This window comes from Corylus avellana, chromosome 8 (genome assembly GCF_965113065.1).
Source record: "Corylus avellana chromosome 8, dhCorAvel1.hap1.2, whole genome shotgun sequence".
In the NCBI taxonomy this organism is placed as follows: Eukaryota; Viridiplantae; Streptophyta; class Magnoliopsida; order Fagales; family Betulaceae; genus Corylus; species Corylus avellana.
The window spans coordinates 20,466,595-20,488,168 of NC_142497.1; the positions used below are offsets into that span (position 1 = coordinate 20,466,595).

General features: G+C 37.1%; 2 protein-coding genes and 2 pseudogenes across 2 annotated transcripts; 2 read left to right on the forward strand and 2 right to left on the reverse strand.

Annotated features, from left to right (window-relative positions):
• The first annotated feature begins 479 nt into the window (after positions 1-479).
• On the forward strand, positions 480-2,474 carry LOC132163089 (putative L-type lectin-domain containing receptor kinase I.6 pseudogene; annotated as a pseudogene).
• A 7,571-nt stretch (positions 2,475-10,045) lies between these two features.
• On the forward strand, positions 10,046-12,061 carry LOC132163093 (L-type lectin-domain containing receptor kinase SIT2 pseudogene; annotated as a pseudogene).
• Positions 12,062-14,922: 2,861 nt separating this feature from the next.
• Positions 14,923-16,291, reverse strand: LOC148584251 (uncharacterized). The gene is made up of 3 exons (XM_088519342.1): positions 16,196-16,291; positions 15,571-16,090; positions 14,923-15,084 (listed from the first exon to the last, which is right to left on the reverse strand). Exons 2-3 carry the CDS (start codon positions 16,082-16,084, stop codon positions 15,038-15,040), a joined length of 561 nt encoding a protein of 186 aa, XP_088375468.1. The 5' UTR covers positions 16,085-16,090; positions 16,196-16,291; the 3' UTR covers positions 14,923-15,037.
• A 1,560-nt stretch (positions 16,292-17,851) lies between these two features.
• Positions 17,852-18,648, reverse strand: LOC148584252 (uncharacterized). The gene is made up of 2 exons (XM_088518819.1): positions 18,083-18,648; positions 17,852-17,872 (listed from the first exon to the last, which is right to left on the reverse strand). The coding sequence occupies exons 1-2, from the start codon at positions 18,646-18,648 to the stop codon at positions 17,863-17,865; spliced, it is 576 nt and encodes a 191-aa protein (XP_088374945.1). The 3' UTR covers positions 17,852-17,862.
• Positions 18,649-21,574: the final 2,926 nt, after the last annotated feature.

Below are 21,574 nucleotides of genomic sequence, written 5' to 3' on the forward strand. Positions count from 1 at the left end.
CGTCCTCTTTGGTGGGTGAGACCGTGAGACATGTTGGTTTCGATAAATGCCGGGCTCTTTGTTTCGCCGCGCGCTAACCCAATGAGGTTTTTCTTAATTAATGCTGATGTTTTTCCATTTAGGCTGGATTCATTGGATGAATCTTTCTTTTTTTCTTTTTTTGGTTAGAATCTTCCAAATCATGGTCAACGTAGGTGGCAGCAAGGATGGTGCATATCAAATAAAAATTCCAAGTAGAAAATCTATATATCTTCTTTGTGAGGCAATTAATTGATTGAAGACAGATTCTAAATGTTTAGCTTTGTTAGAATAATTTCTCTATAAATCATATACATTGTTCAATATAGTATAAAAATATAGTCCTATTCTTGTGTTTACATTATATTTATATATTTCTACAAACATGTGTCATTTCTTAGGAGTTTGAGACATTCATCTGTCTACAAAGAGGAATTTTTTATTTTGTTTTAGCACTTTTTGCAATGGCAATAGTTCTTAGATCACTTCTTTTTCTGATACTTCTCTATGTTTCCTATATTCCCTTGGCTCTAGCTCAAAATGAAAAGGGCTTCATCTACAATGGCTTCCATGATCAAGCCAATCTGGGTCTTGATGGAATCGCAGAAATCCACCCCAATGGTCTACTGCAGCTAACCAACCTTTCACACAATGAAGTTGGTCGTGCTTTCTATCAGTTTCCAATAAAATTCGACACAAATTCGTCTCTTTCATTTTCTACAAACTTTGTGTTTGCCATGGTTCCTGAAGTGGATAACTTAGGCGGTGAGGGTATGGCCTTCACCATCAGCCCTTCGACAGACTTCACCCATGCTTATGCAAATCGGTTTCTCGGGCTCTTCAATGATTCAAATAACAACAATACTGCAAACCACATCTTGGCCATCGAGGTTGATCCTGTTCCAGGCGCTGATTTTGGAGATATTATAAATCATGTGGGAATCGATGTCAACAGCATAGACTCTGTTGAATTAGCTCCTACAACGTATTTTTCCATTGAAGAAGGGAAGAATATAAGCTTGGAGCTCCTCAGTGGGAATCCAATGCATCTTTGGATAGACTATGATGAAGCAGAAAAGTTACTCAATGTAACACTCGCCCCAACCACAATCCCAAAACCAGACCGGCCTCTGTTGTCAACACCCATTGATCTGTCTGAAATTTTCTTGCAATCCATGTATGTTGGTTTCTCTTCAGCCACAGGAACAGTTACAAGTTACCAATATATTCTTGGATGGAGCTTTAATAAAAGTGGACCAGCACAAAGCCTTGATGTTTCAAACCTCCCTCCACTTCCTGAGAGGAAAGGGAAAGACAAACCAGGCCTAGTGATCATGACTTCTCTCATAGCAGTAGCAGTTGTGCTGATAACCGTCGCCGGAGTTGCAGCTTACATTTTGAGGAGGAAGAAATATGAAGAACTACGAGAAGATTGGGAAGAGGAGTATGGCCCCCACAGGTTCAGCTACAAGAATCTCCACAAAGCAACCAAAGGTTTCAAAGACACAGAGGTTATTGGAGAAGGAGGTTTTGGAAAGGTTTATATGGGAATACTTCCTTCGTCTAATCTACAAATTGCAGTAAAGAGAATCTCACATGATTCCAGACAAGGGATGAAGGAATTTGTGGCTGAGATCGTTACCATGGGAAGACTGAGGCATAGGAACTTGGTGCAGCTCCTTGGCTATTGCAGGCGAAGGGGAGAACTCCTATTGGTGTATGATTATATGCCCAACGGAAGCCTTGACCAGTTCTTGTATAGCAATGAAAAACCCAATCTTAACTGGGTTCAACGATTTGGAATCATCAGAGGAGTAGCATCTGGGCTTCTTTACCTCCATGAAGAGTGGGAACAAGTTGTTCTGCACCGAGATGTAAAATCAAGCAATGTTCTATTGGATGCTGGATTAAATGGAAAGCTAGGAGATTTTGGGCTTGCCAAATTATACGACCATGGATCCAATCCTCAAACCACCCGTGTGGTAGGGACTGTGGGTTATTTGGCTCCAGAGCTTACTAGAACAAGAACGGCAACTACTTTCAGTGATGTGTTTGCTTTCGGGGCTTTCTTGCTCGAAGTGGCTTGTGGAAGGAAGCCTATAGAGGGCCTGGTACTGCCTGAACGGATTTTGGTTGATTGGGTCGCTGAGTGCTGGAGAAAAGGAGATATCCTTGATGCTAGTGATCCAAGTTTGGAAGGTAATTATGTGGTTGAGGAAATGGAATTGGTTTTGAAACTAGGCCTATTTTGCTCGCATGCAATACCAGCTGCGAGGCCTAGCATGAAGCAAGCGGTGCAGTTTTTGGATGGTGATGCTGATCTGGGGGAATTACTACATGACAGTGCTTCTTCTCGTTCATTTACAAGTAATGAATCATCAGGTTTCACGTCATTTCCTTTTTCCCAGGTTTTTGCTCCTTCCATGTCTACCACTGATTCAATCACGAAAGGGTGATCGCTGATAGTGCCCCTAAATTTCAATTATTTTGTAGGAGATTTTAATTTAAATAAAATAAAATTGTTTATTCACTCATATATTTATGAGCATTGGGCATATGACCTATTTACATGTTTATCCTTTAAGATTATTATTTATAATATGCGTGTAAATGGTCTATAAATTGCATTGAATATGATTCATGATGTGATAAATGAGGTAATCACATAGAATATCTCAAACCATAAACCTTGGAGTTTACAATTTAATGTTTGCAGCCAGTAATGAGTAATTTTATGAGTACAATCTTAGACATTTAGACTGATAATTAATAGAATTCTGTAATGGACAAATTGCTTGTTCCTTGAATCACTAAATCATGCATGTGTAAAATTCATTCGTTAATTTATTTTCCATTCAACAGATTTGTATATAACTCAGGGTCTTATAATATTTACAAATATTTTTTTTCTGGGTAAAATAGAGTTTATTAAAACAATTAAACCATAATGATTCGTATGGAGTGTATCTCGTCCCAAATGGTAACTCAATCGATTAAAGTTCACATCTTATGAAGCGAAGGTTATCAGATCGAATTCCATTCTTTTTATGTGGGCATCTAAAAAAAAAAAAATGAAGTGTATCTCATAATTTCATAAACGTGAAAATAATTGTTTGTTCAATTGTAATGAACCATATCGCATCACTAAAAACATACAATCACATATCAAAGCACCTCAAGGATATTTATATCACTTCCTCGGGGATGATTTAAGGAACAAAGAAATACAAGGAGATACTTGTTTGGCCATTGTTCTCAAGAAAAAGGCAAACAGATCAAATTTCACAGCTTAAAATCTGTCAAAACATGGGACATGGGAGACAATAATGACTAATGACTCAAGGACATGCAAACATTAGTTTATTGAGAATATATCATATGGAGTTGGATCTTTCTAATTATGGCTTTTGCCTTTATTTTTCTGGGATGGATGGATGATGGATTAAGCTTGAATGGTTTGTTCTTTTTCTTTTTTCTTTTTTTTCATGCAAGTTTAAGTCGCATATTCGGTGTTGATCCAAAATTAACCAAGGGGAGTGGCTCGATCATCTCCGACTTGGAGCCCATTCATTTCAGTTTTCAAACATATGGGTATTCGGCCTGAATAGTTGAAGCCCATTTGCTATTATCAGGTTAAGCCGATTTCAGAGTTGTTACTTTCTTAGCTGAAATGTTTTAGTAGTATGAATATTGAGGATAAAAGATATATGGATAAAGTTGAATTGGAGGTTGGGTCTAATGGTCTATACTCGAAATAGCCCATTTTCTTTTTAGATAATTCATTTCCATATCCGTATGTTTACCCATTCACCATTTTCCATTTTATCTTCCAGAAAAATTCCATAAATCATATTTCCATACTTCATCAAAACATCCATTAAATACATCCCAAAAACATAAATAGAGTTTGCATTGATGTTGTAATTCGAAAAAAAAAAAAAAAAAACAGTCAACGTTGATGTCTTTTATATATATATATATATATATATATATATATATATATATATATAAAACATGAAAAATAAAAATGTTCACGAAAATGTAATGTAAACTAAATATTGAAATTGAAGAAGATTATAATAAACTTCAAAATACTTAAAATACTTACAAATTATGAAGTGATGGACTTGATACTCGAATTTAAAATGCTGGAGAACAACGACATGGAGTATATGAAAAATATATAAGAAAGTTTCTAAAGAGTATTTTTGGCGAGGCCACCCTAGATTCTTACCAGGGGCGGTCTTGGCCACCACCGATGGCACGCAGCCACCCCCATGCATGAGGCCTCACTGGTCCACCACAAGGCCCTCCGAGGGTGGCGCGGCCACTCACAAGATTTTTTATTTAATATATATAGTTTTTTTTTTTGAAAACCTTGTCTATTCTCTCAAGAATAGCTATTCTTCTCCTTTTTAGATGAATAGCTATTCTTGTATGTAAGAGCATTTCTAATGAATGAGCTAAATTTTTATGTAAGATGACTGCTCAAAATTCACTTTATTTAGTTTAGTTAATGAATTTTTAAATGCTTTCTACATTCTATTAGTTATATTTTTATTTATATCATTTATTTTTTATTTTTTATTTTTTTTTGTAAGGACTGCATTTTTTCTAAATATCCTATTTTTCAACTTTTGAGAAAAAAGAGATGTGGAAAGAGAAAGAGTAGGAGAAAATTTTGGACAAATTGAGACGTGGAAGAGAAATAGCATGAAAAAGTTTGGGAAAAGAGAAAACATTTGAGAACAATAAAAAAAATGAAATGGCTCCTGAGAAAAGAGCCGCTACATGTAGCATTTTTTTGGCTAATCTAATAAAATATACATTTTGCATTATTTTTGGCTAATACAATGTGAGGAATTTTTTACAAATCTAATTAGTCATTTTAGATAAAAGTATAATTTGGCTCATTCATTGAGAATGTTCTAACGGATGTGGAATAACTATTCCTATAAATAGACATTTACCAAATAAAAGAATAACTATTCCATAAGAATAATCATTCTATTTCAAATGTCTATTTCTTAAATAAAATGGGGCCTGAGTGTAAGCTTTCAATTGCTTAATTTCTAAGGTTTTTCTAAGGTTGACAAGCAATAGTTACCAAGAATTCTTTGTAATGCAAGTTGATGGTTTACTCGGTTAATATTATCTATTCAAATTTCTTGTATGAGTATTTAAGAAGTGATACACAAACTCTCAATTACTTATTTGATCATAAGTACTCACTTTTTAATGTAATTAACAATGAAAATCAACATTTAATAAAATAACAAATAAAAATACATATAGTATCAAATGATGATTTTCATTGCTACGTGAAACAGTAAGCACTTGAAAGTTCTTTTGAGTATTTATATTGACACCGAAAGTTTTATTCTATTTTATTTCAAGTGATAGTAAGTTTGCAGAAGGTATATATATGATGAAGCAAAGGCACCTTTGGCAAGAGCCCGTTACTATTCATCCAAAAAATTTAACTCTCTTAACATTCTTACTTTTTACATCACATTAATTATTTTTTACAACCGTTCAAATAAAAAAAAAATCATTTCAAAACAAAAGGTTTTCACTTTTGCATTCCAAGTATTTTTACTTTTTTCTCACGTCCATCAATTTTTGCTGTAACTATCGGATGTGAAAGGAAGCCAAAGATTTTATTACTGGAAAAATCAAATTTCTACCGCACGTAGTTTGAATAAAATGAAACTGGAGTATAGACATTGACCAAACCCGTCCTCTTTGGTGGGTGAGATATGTTGGTTTCGATAAACCCCAAGAGGTTTTTCTCAATGTTATGTTTTTTTTCTTTTTAGTCGCATGCAGTCCTTTTCCATTGCATGAATCTTCTTTTTTCTTTTTTCTTTTTTTTTTTTTTATAGTTAGAATCTTGCAAATCATAGTCAACGTAGGTGGCGGCAAAGGTGGTGCATATCAAATCAGACATCCAAGTAGACGATGTATCTTCTTTGTGAGGTAATTGATTGATTGGCCATGACATGTGAACAGAGAAACCACTTCTTTTCCCTCCCTTTCATTATTTTTATATATTTCTACAAGCATGTGTCATTTCTCATGAGTTTAATTCATTTAAACAAATAAAGGTCTTCTTCTGTCCACAAAGAGTAATGAGAGTTATCTTCTATTGTTATCCATTTAGTATAACTATATATATAGGTTATATATGTTTATAGTTTGTGTCGAGTAGCAGTACTATCTGCAGTTATTTTAGTAGTTGTTTAAAGTAGGAGTTTACTTTCAAGTTGTGTAGGAGTTTAAGTTGTTATATTATTCTTATTAAAGGGTGATCAATCTCGAACCTGATGTTTGAAAAAAGGTTTTAGGTTGCCTTAAAATTTAAAATGTCTAGATTCACTCATAACCTAAAATCTATTCTCATTACATATTCACATAAAAGGGGAGAGTTTTTTGATCGAATTTGTCTTTTAGCAAGCTTTGGGAAGGACATCATCAATTTTTTAGTAGTTTATGAGGGATATTGTCATTAATTAAAGTTTGGAGGACATTTTCAATTTGGTAGTGATTTTGGAAGGTTACATGGACTTTTCCCTCTTTTTTTTTTCTTTTTTTTTTTTCCTTTTTTTAAATTTTATTTGTTTTCCCCTTAGCATCTTCGCCTGGCTGCTATTTGTCAAATCATTCAATATCTTCTTGGTTCTCTAACAGTACATATATAGATTATTCTTTCAATTCCTACTGGATCTCCTAAGCTTATTGGCTATAGTGATTGGTTCATATATCATGTAAGATAAGATATCATGGAAGTGCAAGAAATAGGAATAAGTTTCTAAATTTTTCACTGAACAATATCATATTAATGTAACATTCCATAAAGTTATTCGTCCTACATTAAGAAGATAAATTGCTTACATGGGGTGGCCGGTGGATTATAAAGAGATTAATCTGTAACACCTCACCTCAATGACAGACAATATTGTTCGCTTTAAAACGCGTTGTTGTCATTAAGAGTGTAGTATACATTTAAGCACATCCTCATCTTCATATTCAAGCGATGCGGGACTCAGAGTGCCCGCTAGCGACCTCCATAGGCTTGTGCACGCTCCTCCCATATCAGGCTGAGCAATAGCTCTGATACCATTTGTAATATCACACCTCAATGACACACAATATTGTCCGCTTTTGGCTCTCCCAAACTAGACTTCCCAGGACGTCACCCATCTTGGTACTACTCCAGCAGAAGCACGCTTAACTGCGGAGTTCTGATGGGATCATGGCCATCAAGACTTTAAAACGTGTTGTTGTCATTAAGGGTGTAGTATACATTTAAGCACATCCTTATCTCTATACCCAAGCGATATGGGACGTCACATAATCATAGGTGTTAAGTCATACAATGATTCATTATTAGATGAAACTGAGCTTTATAAATAATTTTAAAAAACTTCAATTATAACTTAACTAATATTTTTGAAGTGATCGATAGTTAGTTAATATATATGTGAATAGCGTTTTCCCTAAGTCATTACAAATAAAGTAATCATAGCACTAATATTGCTCAGATTTCTATTTGTGACCACCTTGAGAAAGCGATATCAAAAACCAGTTATGCTGTTTTTCTAAATATTGATATTTAATATTCTTTCCATGTTTTTTTCTCAATAATCCTACTCCACAATGTTGACCCATGATTGAGACCCAAATTATTAACTATAATTTTCTTCGATTTAAAAAGAAGAGGTCTTACAAGGTGGGCATATAGAATTTCCAACAGTCTTTTCTTGTCTTTTTTGACCTACATATATATTGGACTAAGGTGAAGATGAGAGGACTAAAAGAATTTTATTGCACTAACTTATTTAAATTACCCTTAAGTAGGGCTGCAACCCCTATTTTGGTGTACAACAATGAAAATATAAAAAGAAAGATTAATTTTTCCTTCAATTTCAAGACCCAGCTGATATCTATATCCTAATTTTCTATCAAATTTTGGAATTTTTGCAAGCTACATTATGGCGGCTTGTTTATTTTATAAGTAATGTTAACAAATAAAAAATTAATTAAAATAGTCACATCAACATTATAGAATTAAAATGTATATATAGCCGAGAATTACTTCTTTTCTTTTATTCAATTTTTTTCTTTTACAATGAATTCTTTTCTTTTATCCACACCATGCCAGACCCCTTGACAAGTGATGTTAACGCCTTTGACATTTTAGGCGCAATTATATGAAGCAAAGACTGTATTCTAGTTTGAAAATAAATAAATAATTAAATAAATGGAGTATTGACATTGACCAAACGTGTCCTATTTGGTGGGAGATTTGTTTATTTTGATAAATGCCGGGCTGTTTGTTTCACCGCTAATCTCCAAGAGCAGACAGAAATTTCCTCATAACCATAGTCATTAGTTAATTAATTGGATGAATCTTTCAAATCATAGTCATTAGTCAACATAGGTGGCAGCAAGTGTGGTGCATATGGCCTATTTGTGGTTCACATTTTGGCTGCTGGCGGCCAAGACTATGTGAACAGTACACAGATACTGAAAGTTTAGCTTAAACAGAAAATTTGTCATGTTTAGTGGGATTTAATTCCCTACCTTAATTATTTGGTCATTAATTACCTGTGCCATTTGTCAGGAGTTTGGGATGTTTAAACAAATAAAAGCCGCCTTCTGTCTACAAAGAGAGTTTATTTTCTCCCCTCATTTTGCAATGGCAATAGTTCATTTTCTGATATTACTTCTCCATGTTTCCTGTATTTCCTTGGCCCTTGCACAAGATGAAAACGAATTCATCTACAATGGCTTCCTTGAAGCCGATCTGCGTCTTGATGGAATGGCAGGAATCGACCACAAGTAATTACTTGTAAGTGCTCATTTTCTAACATGACAGTGAAAATCAACGTTGAATAAGATAACAAAAAAAAGTACATATAGCATCAAATCGTGATTTTTACTGCCACATTAAAGAGTAAGCACTTGAGAGTTCTATTGAGTATTTATATATGAAGCGATTGATCTCAAGTATTAACGATCAAAGTTTCTCACAGGAAGCCATATATAGCATGAACTAAAATAAACTTTCCAATGTCTAGCTTGTATATGTATATATATGTATGTACATTTCATTCACTTTTTTCTTTTTTTTTTGAAAAAATACGCATATTAATATCATTCTATTGTCAATACCTTATCCCCTCTCAAAACTACCAATTGTGTCAATGTCCCCTTAAACTATCAATAATATTAATATCTTCCAATGATAAAAATGTCCTTCATAAAATTTAAAAAAAAAATATTAATATTATATTTAATTAGCATTGGAATTTTTTTGGTAGTTTAGGGCCAATAGGGTTGGTAGTTGGTAGTATATATACTTTTCTGTTCTTTTTTTTCCGATGAATACATTTAATCCCTCTTGAAAATATTGACACTGGAATTTTTCTTCTATTTTATTTGAATTGATTTTTGGCATAAGGTTTGAGCAAAGACTTTATTACTGAAAAAATCAAATTTCTATCGCTTTGAAAAAAATAAAAATGGAGTATAGACATTGACCAAACTCATCCACTTTGGTGGGTAAGACAGTGAGACATGTTGGTTTCGATAAATGCCGGGCTCTTTGTTTCGCTGCTAACCCAATGAGGTTTTTCTTAATTAATGCTGATGTTTTTCCATTTAGGCTGGATTCATTGGATGAATCTTTCGTTTTCTTTTTTTGGTTAGAATCTTCCAAATCATGGTCAACGTAGGTGGCAGCAAGGATGGTGCATATCAAATAAAAATTCCAAGTAGAAAATCTATATATCTTCTTTGTGAGGCAATTAATTGATTGAAGACAGATACTAAATGTTTTGCTTTGTTAGAATACTTTCTCTATATATCATATACATTGTTCAATATAGTAAAAATATAGTCCTATATATTCTTGTGTTTACATTATATTTATATATTTCTACAAACGTGTGTCATTTCTTAGGAGTTTGAGGCGTTCATCTGTCTAGAAAGAGGAATTTTTTATTTTATTTTAGCACTTTTTGCAATGGCAATAGTTCTTAGATCACTTCATTTTCTGATACTTCTGTATGTTTCGTATATTCCCTTGGCTCTAGCTCAAGATGAAAAGGGCTTCATCTACAATGGCTTCCATGATCCAACCAATCTGGATCTTGATGGAATCGCAAAAATCCACCCCAATGGTCTACTGCAGCTAACCGACCTTTCAGCCAATAAAGCTGGTCGTGCTTTCTATCAGTTTCCAATAAAGTTCAACACAACAAATTCATCATCTCTTTCATTTTTTACCAACTTTGTGTTTGCCATGGTTCCTGAAGTGGATAACTTAGGCGGTGAGGGTATTGCCTTCACCATCAGCCCCTCGACAGACTTCACCCATGCTTATGCAAATCGGTTTCTCGGGCTCTTCAATGATTCAAATAACGGCAATAAGGCAAACCACATCTTGGCCATCGAGGTTGATCCTGTTCCAGGCGCTGAATTTGGAGATATTATAAATCATGTGGGAATCGATGTCAACAGCATAAACTCTGTTGAATTTGCTCCTGCAACGTATTTTTCCATTGAAGAAGGGAAGAATATAAGCTTGGAGCTCCTCAGTGGCAATCCAATGCATCTTTGGATAGACTATGATGAAGCAGAAAAGTTGCTCAATGTAACACTCGCCCCAACAACAATCCCAAAACCAAACCGGCCTCTGTTGTCAAAACCCATTGATTTGTCTGAAACTCTTTTGGAATCCATGTATGTTGGTTTCTCTTCAGCCACAGGTACACTTGCAAGTTCCCACTACATTCTTGGATGGAGCTTTAATAAAAGTGGACCAGCACAAAGCCTTGATGTTTCAAGCCTCCCTCCACTTCCAGAGAGGAAAGGGAACGAGAAACCTGCAGGCCTAGTGATCATGACTTCTCTCATAGCAGTAGCAGTTGTGCTGATAACTGTCGCCGGAGTTGCAGCTTACATTTTGAGGAGGAAGAAATATGAAGAACTACGAGAAGATTGGGAAGAGGAGTATGGCCCCCACAGGTTCAGCTACAAGAATCTCCACAAAGCAACCAAAGGTTTCAAAGACACAGAGGTTATTGGAGAAGGAGGTTTCGGAAAGGTTTATATGGGAATACTTCCTTCGTCTAATCTACAAATTGCAGTAAAGAGAATCTCACATGATTCCACACAAGGAATGAAGGAATTTGTGGCTGAGATCGTTAGCATGGGAAGACTGAGGCATAGGAGCTTGGTGCAGCTCCTTGGCTATTGCCGGCGAAGGGGAGAACTCCTGTTGGTGTATGATTATATGCCCAACGGAAGCCTTGACAAGTTCTTGTATAGCAATGAAAAACCAAATCTTAACTGGGTTCAACGACTTAGAATCATCAAAGGAGTTGCATCTGGGCTTCTTTACCTCCATGAAGAGTGGGAACAAGTTGTTCTGCACCGAGATGTAAAATCAAGCAATGTTCTATTGGATGCTGGATTAAATGGAAAGCTAGGAGATTTTGGCCTTGCCAAATTATACGACCATGGCACCAATCCTCAGACCACCCGTGTGGTAGGGACTGTGGGTTATTTGGCTCCAGAGCTTACTAGAACAGGAAGGGCAACCACTTTCACTGATGTATTTGCTTTTGGGGCTTTCTTGCTCGAAGTGGCTTGTGGAAGGAAGCCTATAGAGGGCCTGGTACTGCCTGAACGGGTGATTTTGATTGATTGGGTTGCTGAGTGCTGGAGAAAAGGAGATATCCTTGATGCTAGTGATCCAAGATTGGAAGGTAATTACGTGGTTGAGGAAATGGAATTGGTTTTGAAACTAGGCCTGTTTTGCTCACATGAAATACCAGCCGCAAGGCCTAGCATGAAGCAAGCGGTGCAGTTTTTGGATGGTGATGCTGATCTGGGGGAATTACTACATGACAGTGCTTCTTCTCAATCATTTAAAAGTAATGAATCATCTGGTTTCACGTCATTTCCTTTTTCCCAGGTTTCTGCGCCTTCCATGTCTACCACTGATTCAATCACGAGAGGTGATCACAGATAGTGCCCCTAAATTTCAATTATTTTGTAGGAAATTTTAATTTAAATAAAATAAAATTGTTTATTCACTCATATATTTATGAGCATTGGGTATATGACCTATTTACATGTTTATCCTTTAAGATTATCATATATATATATATATAAAAGCCGAGTTTTGACGTAAAGAGTGCTTAGAATTACGACACGTGTCTTGAACCCATGTTTTAGAGAGTGCATATAATTGCAACACGTGGCGTTATAAAGAATGAACAAGTTTTGTGCATTTAAAACCTAGAGGTTTTATTCGTAATGCATTTAATTATTTTAATGAAGTAAACAAAAGGTTCTGAAATTCTCTCTCTCTCTCTCTCTCTCTCTCTCTCTTTATTCGTAATATATTTAATTGTCTTAATGAAGAAAACAAAATGTCCCCAAATTTTCTCTTTCTCTCTCTATTTTTCTTTTTATCTTCTCTTACTTTCTGTTTTCGTTTGTGTCCCTTATAATTTTTTCAAATTTATATATTATTTTTATTCAAATATATATAAAAGCCGAGTTTTAACGTAGAGAGTGCTTAGAATTACGACACGTGTCGTGAACCCATGTTTTAGAGAATGCCTATAATTGCGACACATGGCGTTTTAAAGAATGAACAAGTTTTGAGCACTTAAAACCCAGGAGTTTTATTTGTAATGCATTTAATTATTTTAATGAAGAAAACAAAAGGTTCCGAAATTCTCTCTCTTTATATATCAATATTGTGAGACAATTAAAATGTAGGAATTTTATTTGTAATATATTTAATTGTCTTAATGAAGAAATATTATTTGTATTGAAATAAGATAGATGATTTATTTGATTGTATTAAATCTTGATTGAAAGACCAATTTTTTTAAAGAGTAAACCGATTTTTTAACTCATTATTTTAAAAATTGAACGGTTTATATTTTTTCTCTCTCTATCTCTCTTTTTTTCCTCTCTCTCTCTCTCTCTCTCTCTCTCTCTTATCTCTCTACAAGTCATTCACTCTCATTCCACATCTCTCTCACCTGTTCATATCTCTCTCTCTCTCCTTTTTTTTCCTCTCTCTCCACGTCTCCCTCTCTCTCTTAATTTCAAAGAAAAAGACATCTCTCTCCCTCCACTCTCCAACATTAATATCTCTCCTTTTTTTTCTCTCCATCTCTATCTTTCTCTTTCTCCACTCTCCAACATTAACAAAAACATAATCTATTGGCCTAAAAATTCAAATTGGAGGTAATTATTCTTCTTAACCATTTTTTTTTTTTTTCCAAACCAACAAAGTTTTAACATATTCTAATTTATATAAATTAAACTAAAATTAAAGGTCTTATCTTTTAATTCATTTGAATGTTTATGGATTTTTTTTTTTGTCTAATTTACTCGGATTTTCAAGCATTTTTTCTCTACTTTTGAAAGCAATATTATTTTGCTTCTTTTTTTCTTTTTTTTTTAATATTTGGAATTATATAGGTTTTATTTGTATTGAAATAAGATAGATGATTTATTTGATTGCATTAAATCTTGATTGAAATACCAACTTTTTTAAAGAGTAAACCGATTTTTTAACTTATTATTTTAAAAAATGAACGGTTCATATATTTTTTTTTTCTCTCTCTCTCTCTCTCTTTTTTCCTCTCTCTCTCTCTCTCTCTCTCTCTCTCTTTTATTTTATTTTATTTATTTATTTTTTCTCTCCAAGCACTCTCATTCCACATCTCTCTCTTGATCCGATTCATATCTCTCTCTCTCTCTCTCTCCTTTTTTTCCTCTCTCTCCACGTCTCTTTCTCTTTTTTCTCTCCAAGTCTTTCACTCTCATTCAACATCTCTCTCTCTCTTAATTTCAAAAAAAAAAGACATCTTTCTACCTCCACTCTCCAACATTAATATCTCTCCTCTTTTTTCTCTCCATCTCTATCTTTCTCTTTCTCCACTCTCCAACATTAACAAAAATATAATCTATTGGCCTAAAAATTCAAATTGGAGGTAATTATTCTTCTTAACCATTTTTTTTTGTTTTCCAAACCAACAAAGTTTTAACATATTCTAATTTATATATACAAGCCGAGTTTTGACGTACACTACAAAAAACACATTTTTTGCTGACCCATGGTTACTGACGTGTCAGACGACCTGACACGTCAGTAAATCTTGCTGACGGGGCTTTCCTGACGTGTTTCGGTCGTGAAGAATGTGGGTGTCAGGAAATCGGAATTCCTGACGTGTCGAAATTGACACGTCAGGAATTACTGACGTGCTGAATTTTCACACGTGAGTAAATCTTCTGACGTGTGAAAATTGACACGTCAAGAAATTACTGACGTGTCAATTTTTGACACGTCAATAATTTCCTGACGTGTCAATTTTTGACACGTCAAGAATTTCCTGACGTGTCAAAATTGACACGTCAGGAAATTCCTGACGTGTCAAAAACTGACACGTCAGGAAATTCCTGACGTGTCAAAAATTGACACGTCAGTAATTTCCTGACGTGTCAAAAACTGACACGTCAGGAATTTGGTTCAAAACGAACCAAATTTGCCGACGTGTCAATTTTTGACACGTCAGTAATTACTGACGTGTCAATTTTTGACACGTCGGCAAATTTGGTTCGTTTTGAACCAGATTTTTTCCCTCCCCCCTATATTTTTTGTGATTTTTTTCAGGACTATACCCGAATTTTGTGTTACGGTTCACCTGATATTCAATCTATCCATCAAAACCATGCAAATAATATACAATTTTTCCATCAAATAACATACATCATATCCATTAACATCAATCACAAACTACCCATCAAAACTAACTTCAACACACCATAATAACACAAATAACATAATATATATACACCAATCACAAATATATATATAAACTAACTTCAACACACCAAAAATGTCACATACTAACATAATATACACAAATACAATTACATCAACTTATACACAACTGTGAATAGCCTCAAATTCTCGACCAGACTAGCGATCATTGACATCCATAGCATCCTCTCGACGATGTCCATTACCTGCAAATGATAAAACAAACAATATTCACCAATAAAACAACCACCAAACAAATAATCGATTGAGCCCGAATACAATTATAGAACTTCCATATAGGTTATTAATGTTGGGGGTTCAATGGAAGATATGATAAACACAAAGGGAAAGCGCCCTCCCTAGCATTGAGTGCATTTATATCTATTTATATTTAGAGTTACAAAATTAAGTTTATGAAGAACTGGTCTTGATGATATTGATATGCATGTATTGCTTCGTGCCATGCAGTTATATCCATTTATACGTGCATGAATAACTCTAAATAATTATCTCAACCAGCAAAACTCTAACCCACATCCATCACCAAACCAACCATGATATATAAACCAAATTTAAGCAAGATTTACAACATCATTAATTATTTAGAATGACTACAACATATCCAAATTCTAAATATATATATATATAGGGACAGTTATAAAACTAAATTGACTATTAAAAAAAGTCAGTACCTGATCCACTGTCGACCGACGATCGCACCATCGCAAAGGGTGGGGAAGCATTGTCTGGTGGGGTGTGAAACCGGATCATTTCCTCAAGTTGGCGAAAACGGGCGTCAAACCTTGCCTGACGTTCAGCCTCCTGTTCAGCTGCCTGTCGCGCTACCCGGGCATTGTTCTCAGCCATCTGCTCCGCCACTTGCTGGGCTACCCGCGCATTGTTCTCGGCCAACAACGCATCCATCTCTTCCTTGTGCTTCGCCCTCTCCGCGTCAAGCGCTCTATCAAGTGTGTCTTGTGATATCGTGGAATACCTGACGTTTCCTGACCGTGCCTGTGACGGTGTATAGTATGAGTGTATGGTCCCCCGCACAGGCAGAATATTTGGTCCGGCCATCCGAACCCTACCGGCATACTCAGGCTTATTTCCCATTGCCTGGGCGAATGCGTCGTTTGGCGCCCACCTGACCGTTCCTTCTGTGATGCTAGACGATGCTGCAGGGTCGGTGGGTATAAGCTCATTCATCTTTTCCTGAATGTCACATTAATTATTGAGTCAGTGGGTCGCACAACTGTTAATCGCAAATAATTTATCAAATATACAAGCAAAACAACATATGAAAAGTGAATATCATACACATCTCTCCTTCACAATATCATTCGGATATCCACCGCCCTTCTTCGTGTGTGACTTGACATAATTGTGTGCACGAGTGGGTTGATGGCCCAAACGTTCGGCCTGCATTTAAAATAGGTAATTCATTTATTTTTAAATATATCAATACGATATAATGTTAGATATATATAGGATAAATTACACACGTACCTCCTCATGTGTCAACCTGGCATAGCTCATTGATCCGGTGCAATGTGGTGAATCATTTAATGCTCGCAAGCTCTTCATTTTCGCCGCATACTCCTACACAGTTAACACTTTTAATATGTTAATACCAATACAATTACAATAAATGACAGTACACAACACTAAGAATTTAACTCATGACCTACCCTATTCTCCTGGGTACACCATCTCTCCAATAAGATATCCAGATCGACGGGATTGTACTCGCCTAGCGTCTGTCCCCCCAGTCTTGCCCGTATAGTGTCCGGCGTATCTTCCTCCGTAATGGCACATATTTTTTTGAGCTCGTGCCTCTAAGTCCGCAGCTTGGAGCCCATATCCTTAAATGCTTCATTTTTTACTGCTTCCAAGTTGTACTCGGGTGGAACGAAAAAGTATGCCTGCACAAGTTCAACATTGATAAATTAAAAAATAAAATAAAATATGTGTATATGCATTTACTTACTAAACACACATATATATAGCGTACTTAGAGTGTATATATACATATATACATTACTAGTGTTTAACTTATTATTAAAAAACATACCATCAAGGCGTCCCAAATATCCTCCTTGGTACGGTCCGGTACCTTCGTCCAATCGTCTGGTATTCGGACGAAATTTCCGCTCCTAACTATGTCTCCGGTCATCCGTCTGAACCGCACGGCACTAAATCCAACGGGCTGGCATGATGCATTGTACTCCAAAATGATCCGTTTGCCGGGGGGGACTCCCGGCCGCCTGTGCGAATCAAGAATGGTAAACACCTCAATAACGGTGTTTCCTTCAGAATCAGTACCTAACAAATTAAAAATTAGTTAGGTAAGTTATTTCGAATTCAATACTAGGTAACAAGTAAATTAAAACCAAATCAACAACGACATTAAAGTATATACACTTACTTATGATCCGGACCTGCCGAGGGCGTAACCGAGCGTCGGGAGCAGGGTTGGTGGGCTGCGGGTCATCTGTGGCCTGTGCCCCACCTGCCATGTGTTCCTGGGCCTCTGTCTCAGTGTCCTCCAGACCTGCTTTGTAGTTTTTAATAATGTTTAGAATTCTATGAAATTGTAGTTGTAGTTAAATATAATTGATATTGCACCAATATAGTTAGAAACTTTCAATCTTTTGAATCTTTAAAAAAACAGTCGGGCGTACCTGCGCTATGCTGGGTGTAAAGCCGCTCGACATCGCCCTCATAACTCTGTCGTAACTCGCTGTACGGGTACGAATCAACCCGAAACCCGGTTTGGGCCATGCCTGCCCGAGTGTATGGAGCATGGACAGGGGTCTCCCCTTCCATCGTACCTGGAAGAACTGGTCGATATCCTTCCTGTATCCCAAGAAGCTGAGCAACGTCTTGTTGCTCGCTGTCATCAAGTTGGACTGCCGGAGACCCAGGCGACGTAGACTGCCGCACTGCGGACGAGCCCCTGCGTGCTTTCCTTTTCCCCCTTGTACTCATGGTACCCTGTAAAAAACACCACAAACCCAATTAATTTCTTAAACAATGTATGAAATATTTACTACATTAAGTATGCATGAATAATAGTGCTACATGAGATATATATCAGATTTTAGCAAATGCACAGCTTAATTAAGTGTGTTGATGTAATGTGCATGTAGTGAACAACTACCAATCAAAACATAAATATAAAATTAATTATACTACTATACATACGCTTCGGTTGGATCTAAGTCGTGTCTGACGTATTCGATATGATCTTGTAGATCGTGATCAACATTTCTGGGCAAAATAAGAGGCTCACACTCGTGGTAATTGACACATGAATCTTGATGTCCTTCAACCTGACCAACGTCGTATATGTTTCTAGGCTTGGTCCTTACTGCGCAAGCCCAATCTGGGCACCTATCATCTTGTACGTAAAATACCTGGTCAACTTGTGAAGTTAGCACATACGGCTCATCAGAAACCAGGTCTCCCGTGTGGACAAGGTTTTTGAAGTTGACAAGTACTATACCATACTCATCCACCTTGTACCCCTTGTCCCTCGTGTTGTCTGCCCAATCACACCTAAACATAACGTACTTAGTCCTGTCGTAATACTCAACCTCAACTATTTCCGTTAACTTCCCGTAGTACGTGTCGCCATCAAGAGTCGGCACACACACCCCGCTGTTCTGAGTCCTCTTTCCGGCATCAGATGCAATAGTGCGAAACAGCTTGCCGTTAACCACATATCTATTGTATCTGACTGCTGCCTCCCTCGGCCCTCTACAATGCATTACCAATTTGTCACCAAGTTCATTCCTGGATCGCTCGTCCAATCGATCGACCTGTGAATATATTACGTACAATGGAAACGCACGGTTACTAGCTTTAGTTGATTTTAAAAATTGCACGCAAATAACTCCGAAAATTGTGATAAGGTAAACATCACATCATTCTTACGTAGTCACGGTACCACTCGCAGAACAAGTCATAATGTTGGGTCTCCAACTGAGCCTCTGTTGTTCGTCCCCTATTGCATGATCGCCTAAGCGTATCTATGTGCATCCTACAATTCGAAATTATGTTAATTATAATTCAATACGAGCAATATTGTCACAAGTTCATTGAGCATGCAATGTACCAACAAAAGATCTCTACTTACATCCGCAATTGATGAAACTCGTCCAAGTTGAACATAATATACCGGTGTATCTGTGTCATTGTGATTCGGTCGAGTCAGACTCGTGTTCCATTTCCCTTTGAACCATCCAGATTTCTTTGTATCCTATTGTGACAGGTTGGTGTATTCTCTAAATATCTCGAACAAAACGTCACCAACTCAGTTGCTATGTAGCCCTCCGCAATGCAGCCCTCGGGAGCCGCTTTGTTGCGCACATTAGATTTGAATACTCCAAGGCTCCTAAATATGAACCAATACATATTTTCAGTTTAGTTAGTACTTGTCATGTATTGGCACCTGAAACCAAAAAATAGAAATATATCCGTAAACAAATTTTACCTCTCTGCCGGATACATCCATCTATACTGTACAGGTCCACCGAGTCGGCATTCACGGATAAGATGCACGACCACATGAACCATGCTCGTAAAGAAGCTGGGGGGGAAAACTTGTTCCATCTTGCACAACGTGATACAGATGTCACACTGTAGTCGGTCAATATCCTGTTCGGTCAATGTTGTTGAACATAGGCACCTGAAGAATGTGGACATCTCAACAAGAGGTCTAACCACATTGCTTGGAAGTGAACCACGCAATGCAATAGGTAGAAGCTGCTGCATCAGTACATGACTGTCATGACTCTTTAACCCCGATATCGTACGGTCCTTAAGTCGTATACAACGAGAAATGTTCGAAGCATATCCGTCGGGCACCCTTACATTTCGTAACACTTTCAAAAAATGTGTTTTATCATCCTTGGACATCGTGTGGGTAGCTTGTTGATAATAGGTCTTACCATCCTGCGGGTCCACAAATGTATGAAGTGTACGTCTCAAGCCCATTTCTTGCAAATCTAAGCGGGCGGCGTGGTTGTCCTTCGTTTTCCCTGGAATGTCCAGTATTGTACCAAGTATGTTGTCCATGACGTTTTTTTCTATGTGCATAACATCAAGATTATGCCGCAATAAATTATCTTTCCAATACGGCAATCTAAAGAAAATACTTTTCTTCTTCCACACTACATGGCCATTATTCGTCTTCTGCTTTTTTCTTTCTTTTTTCTCAGCCTCCCTTGCCTGACCGGCGTTCTCATCCCCAAACACCATCCCTTCTAATTGGCTTATGACTTCATCTCCACTTGGCACATCAGGGGCACATTCTAGTTCTACGTTGCCGTCAAATGTGCTTTTGTTTCGTCTCCATGGATGATCCATGGGCAAGTATCGCCTGTGCCCCATATAACACCATTTATGGCCATGTTTTAACCATTTTGACCATGTCGAGTTCATACAACACGGACATGCCTTCTCACCCTTGGTAGACCATCCAGACAAATCTGCATATGCTGGGAAGTCATTAATTGTCCACATCAACTGCGCTCGCATAACAAAATTATTTTTCTTTGAGACGTCATATGTGCGAACCCCTACATTCCATAGTTCTTGTAACTCTTCAATTAAGGGTTGAAGGTAGACATCTATATCCATTCCAGGTGAACTTGGGCCCGGGATAATCAATGATAGTATAAAAGATGTGTGTTTCATGCACATCCAAGGAGGCAAGTTGTAGGGTACAACCATTACAGGCCAAGTGCTGTGCGATGTAGTCATATTCCCAAATGGATTAAATCCATCAGAGGTTAGTCCGAGCCTTACATTCCTGCTATCCGCTGAAAACTCATGATGTAAATTGTCAAATGACTTCCATGCTAAGCCGTCGGCTGGATGCCTCAATACGCCATCCTTAGTGCGGCCTTCTGCATGCCACCTCATAAAACGTGCTGTATGTTCTGACATAAACAACCTCTGTAGTCGTGGTATGAGTGGAAACCACCGCAACACCTTCACCGGACGTTTCTTGCCCGATGATATGGGTTGACCGTCCTCATCTAAATTGATTGCTTCCGTCCATTTAGATTCTCCACATACGGTACATGAATCCAACTCTTTATTGCCCTTCCAGAATAGCATACAGTCATTACGGCACGCTGGAATCTTCTCATAGCCTAGTCCCATGTCTCGCAAAAACTTTTTCGCCTCATATGTATTAACTGGCAGAGTTTCACTAGTCTCGGGTAGCAACTGATTGATGAACTCTAGGAAAGCCGAGAAAATCGAGTTACTAACTCCACCAACACACTTCAAGTTGTACAGGTGAACAGTGGCACTTAATTTGCTATGTTTTGTCCCAGTATGAAGTGGCTTCTCCGCCTTTTTTAGAAGGGCATAGTACTTTAGTGCATCGCCTTCAGCGGCTTCTTCGGTCACAATTTCCTCACCCCCTTGCACTACGGCCTGAGGCTCACAATTGTCTTCCCTAACTACTTCGTGCATGCCGAATAAATCACGCAACATTCCGTGCATGTCTCCACCCTGATTTGCGGATGCACCCGCATCTGAGGCCGGGCGATTGGAATTAGACCCGGTATCAGGACCCTGTACATGCTTCTCACCGTGATAGAACCAAAGTGTGTATTCCGGCATCATTCCTTTTCCCCCTGTCAAGTGGTCGAATACGAAACCCAGCGGGTGGCGCCGGTT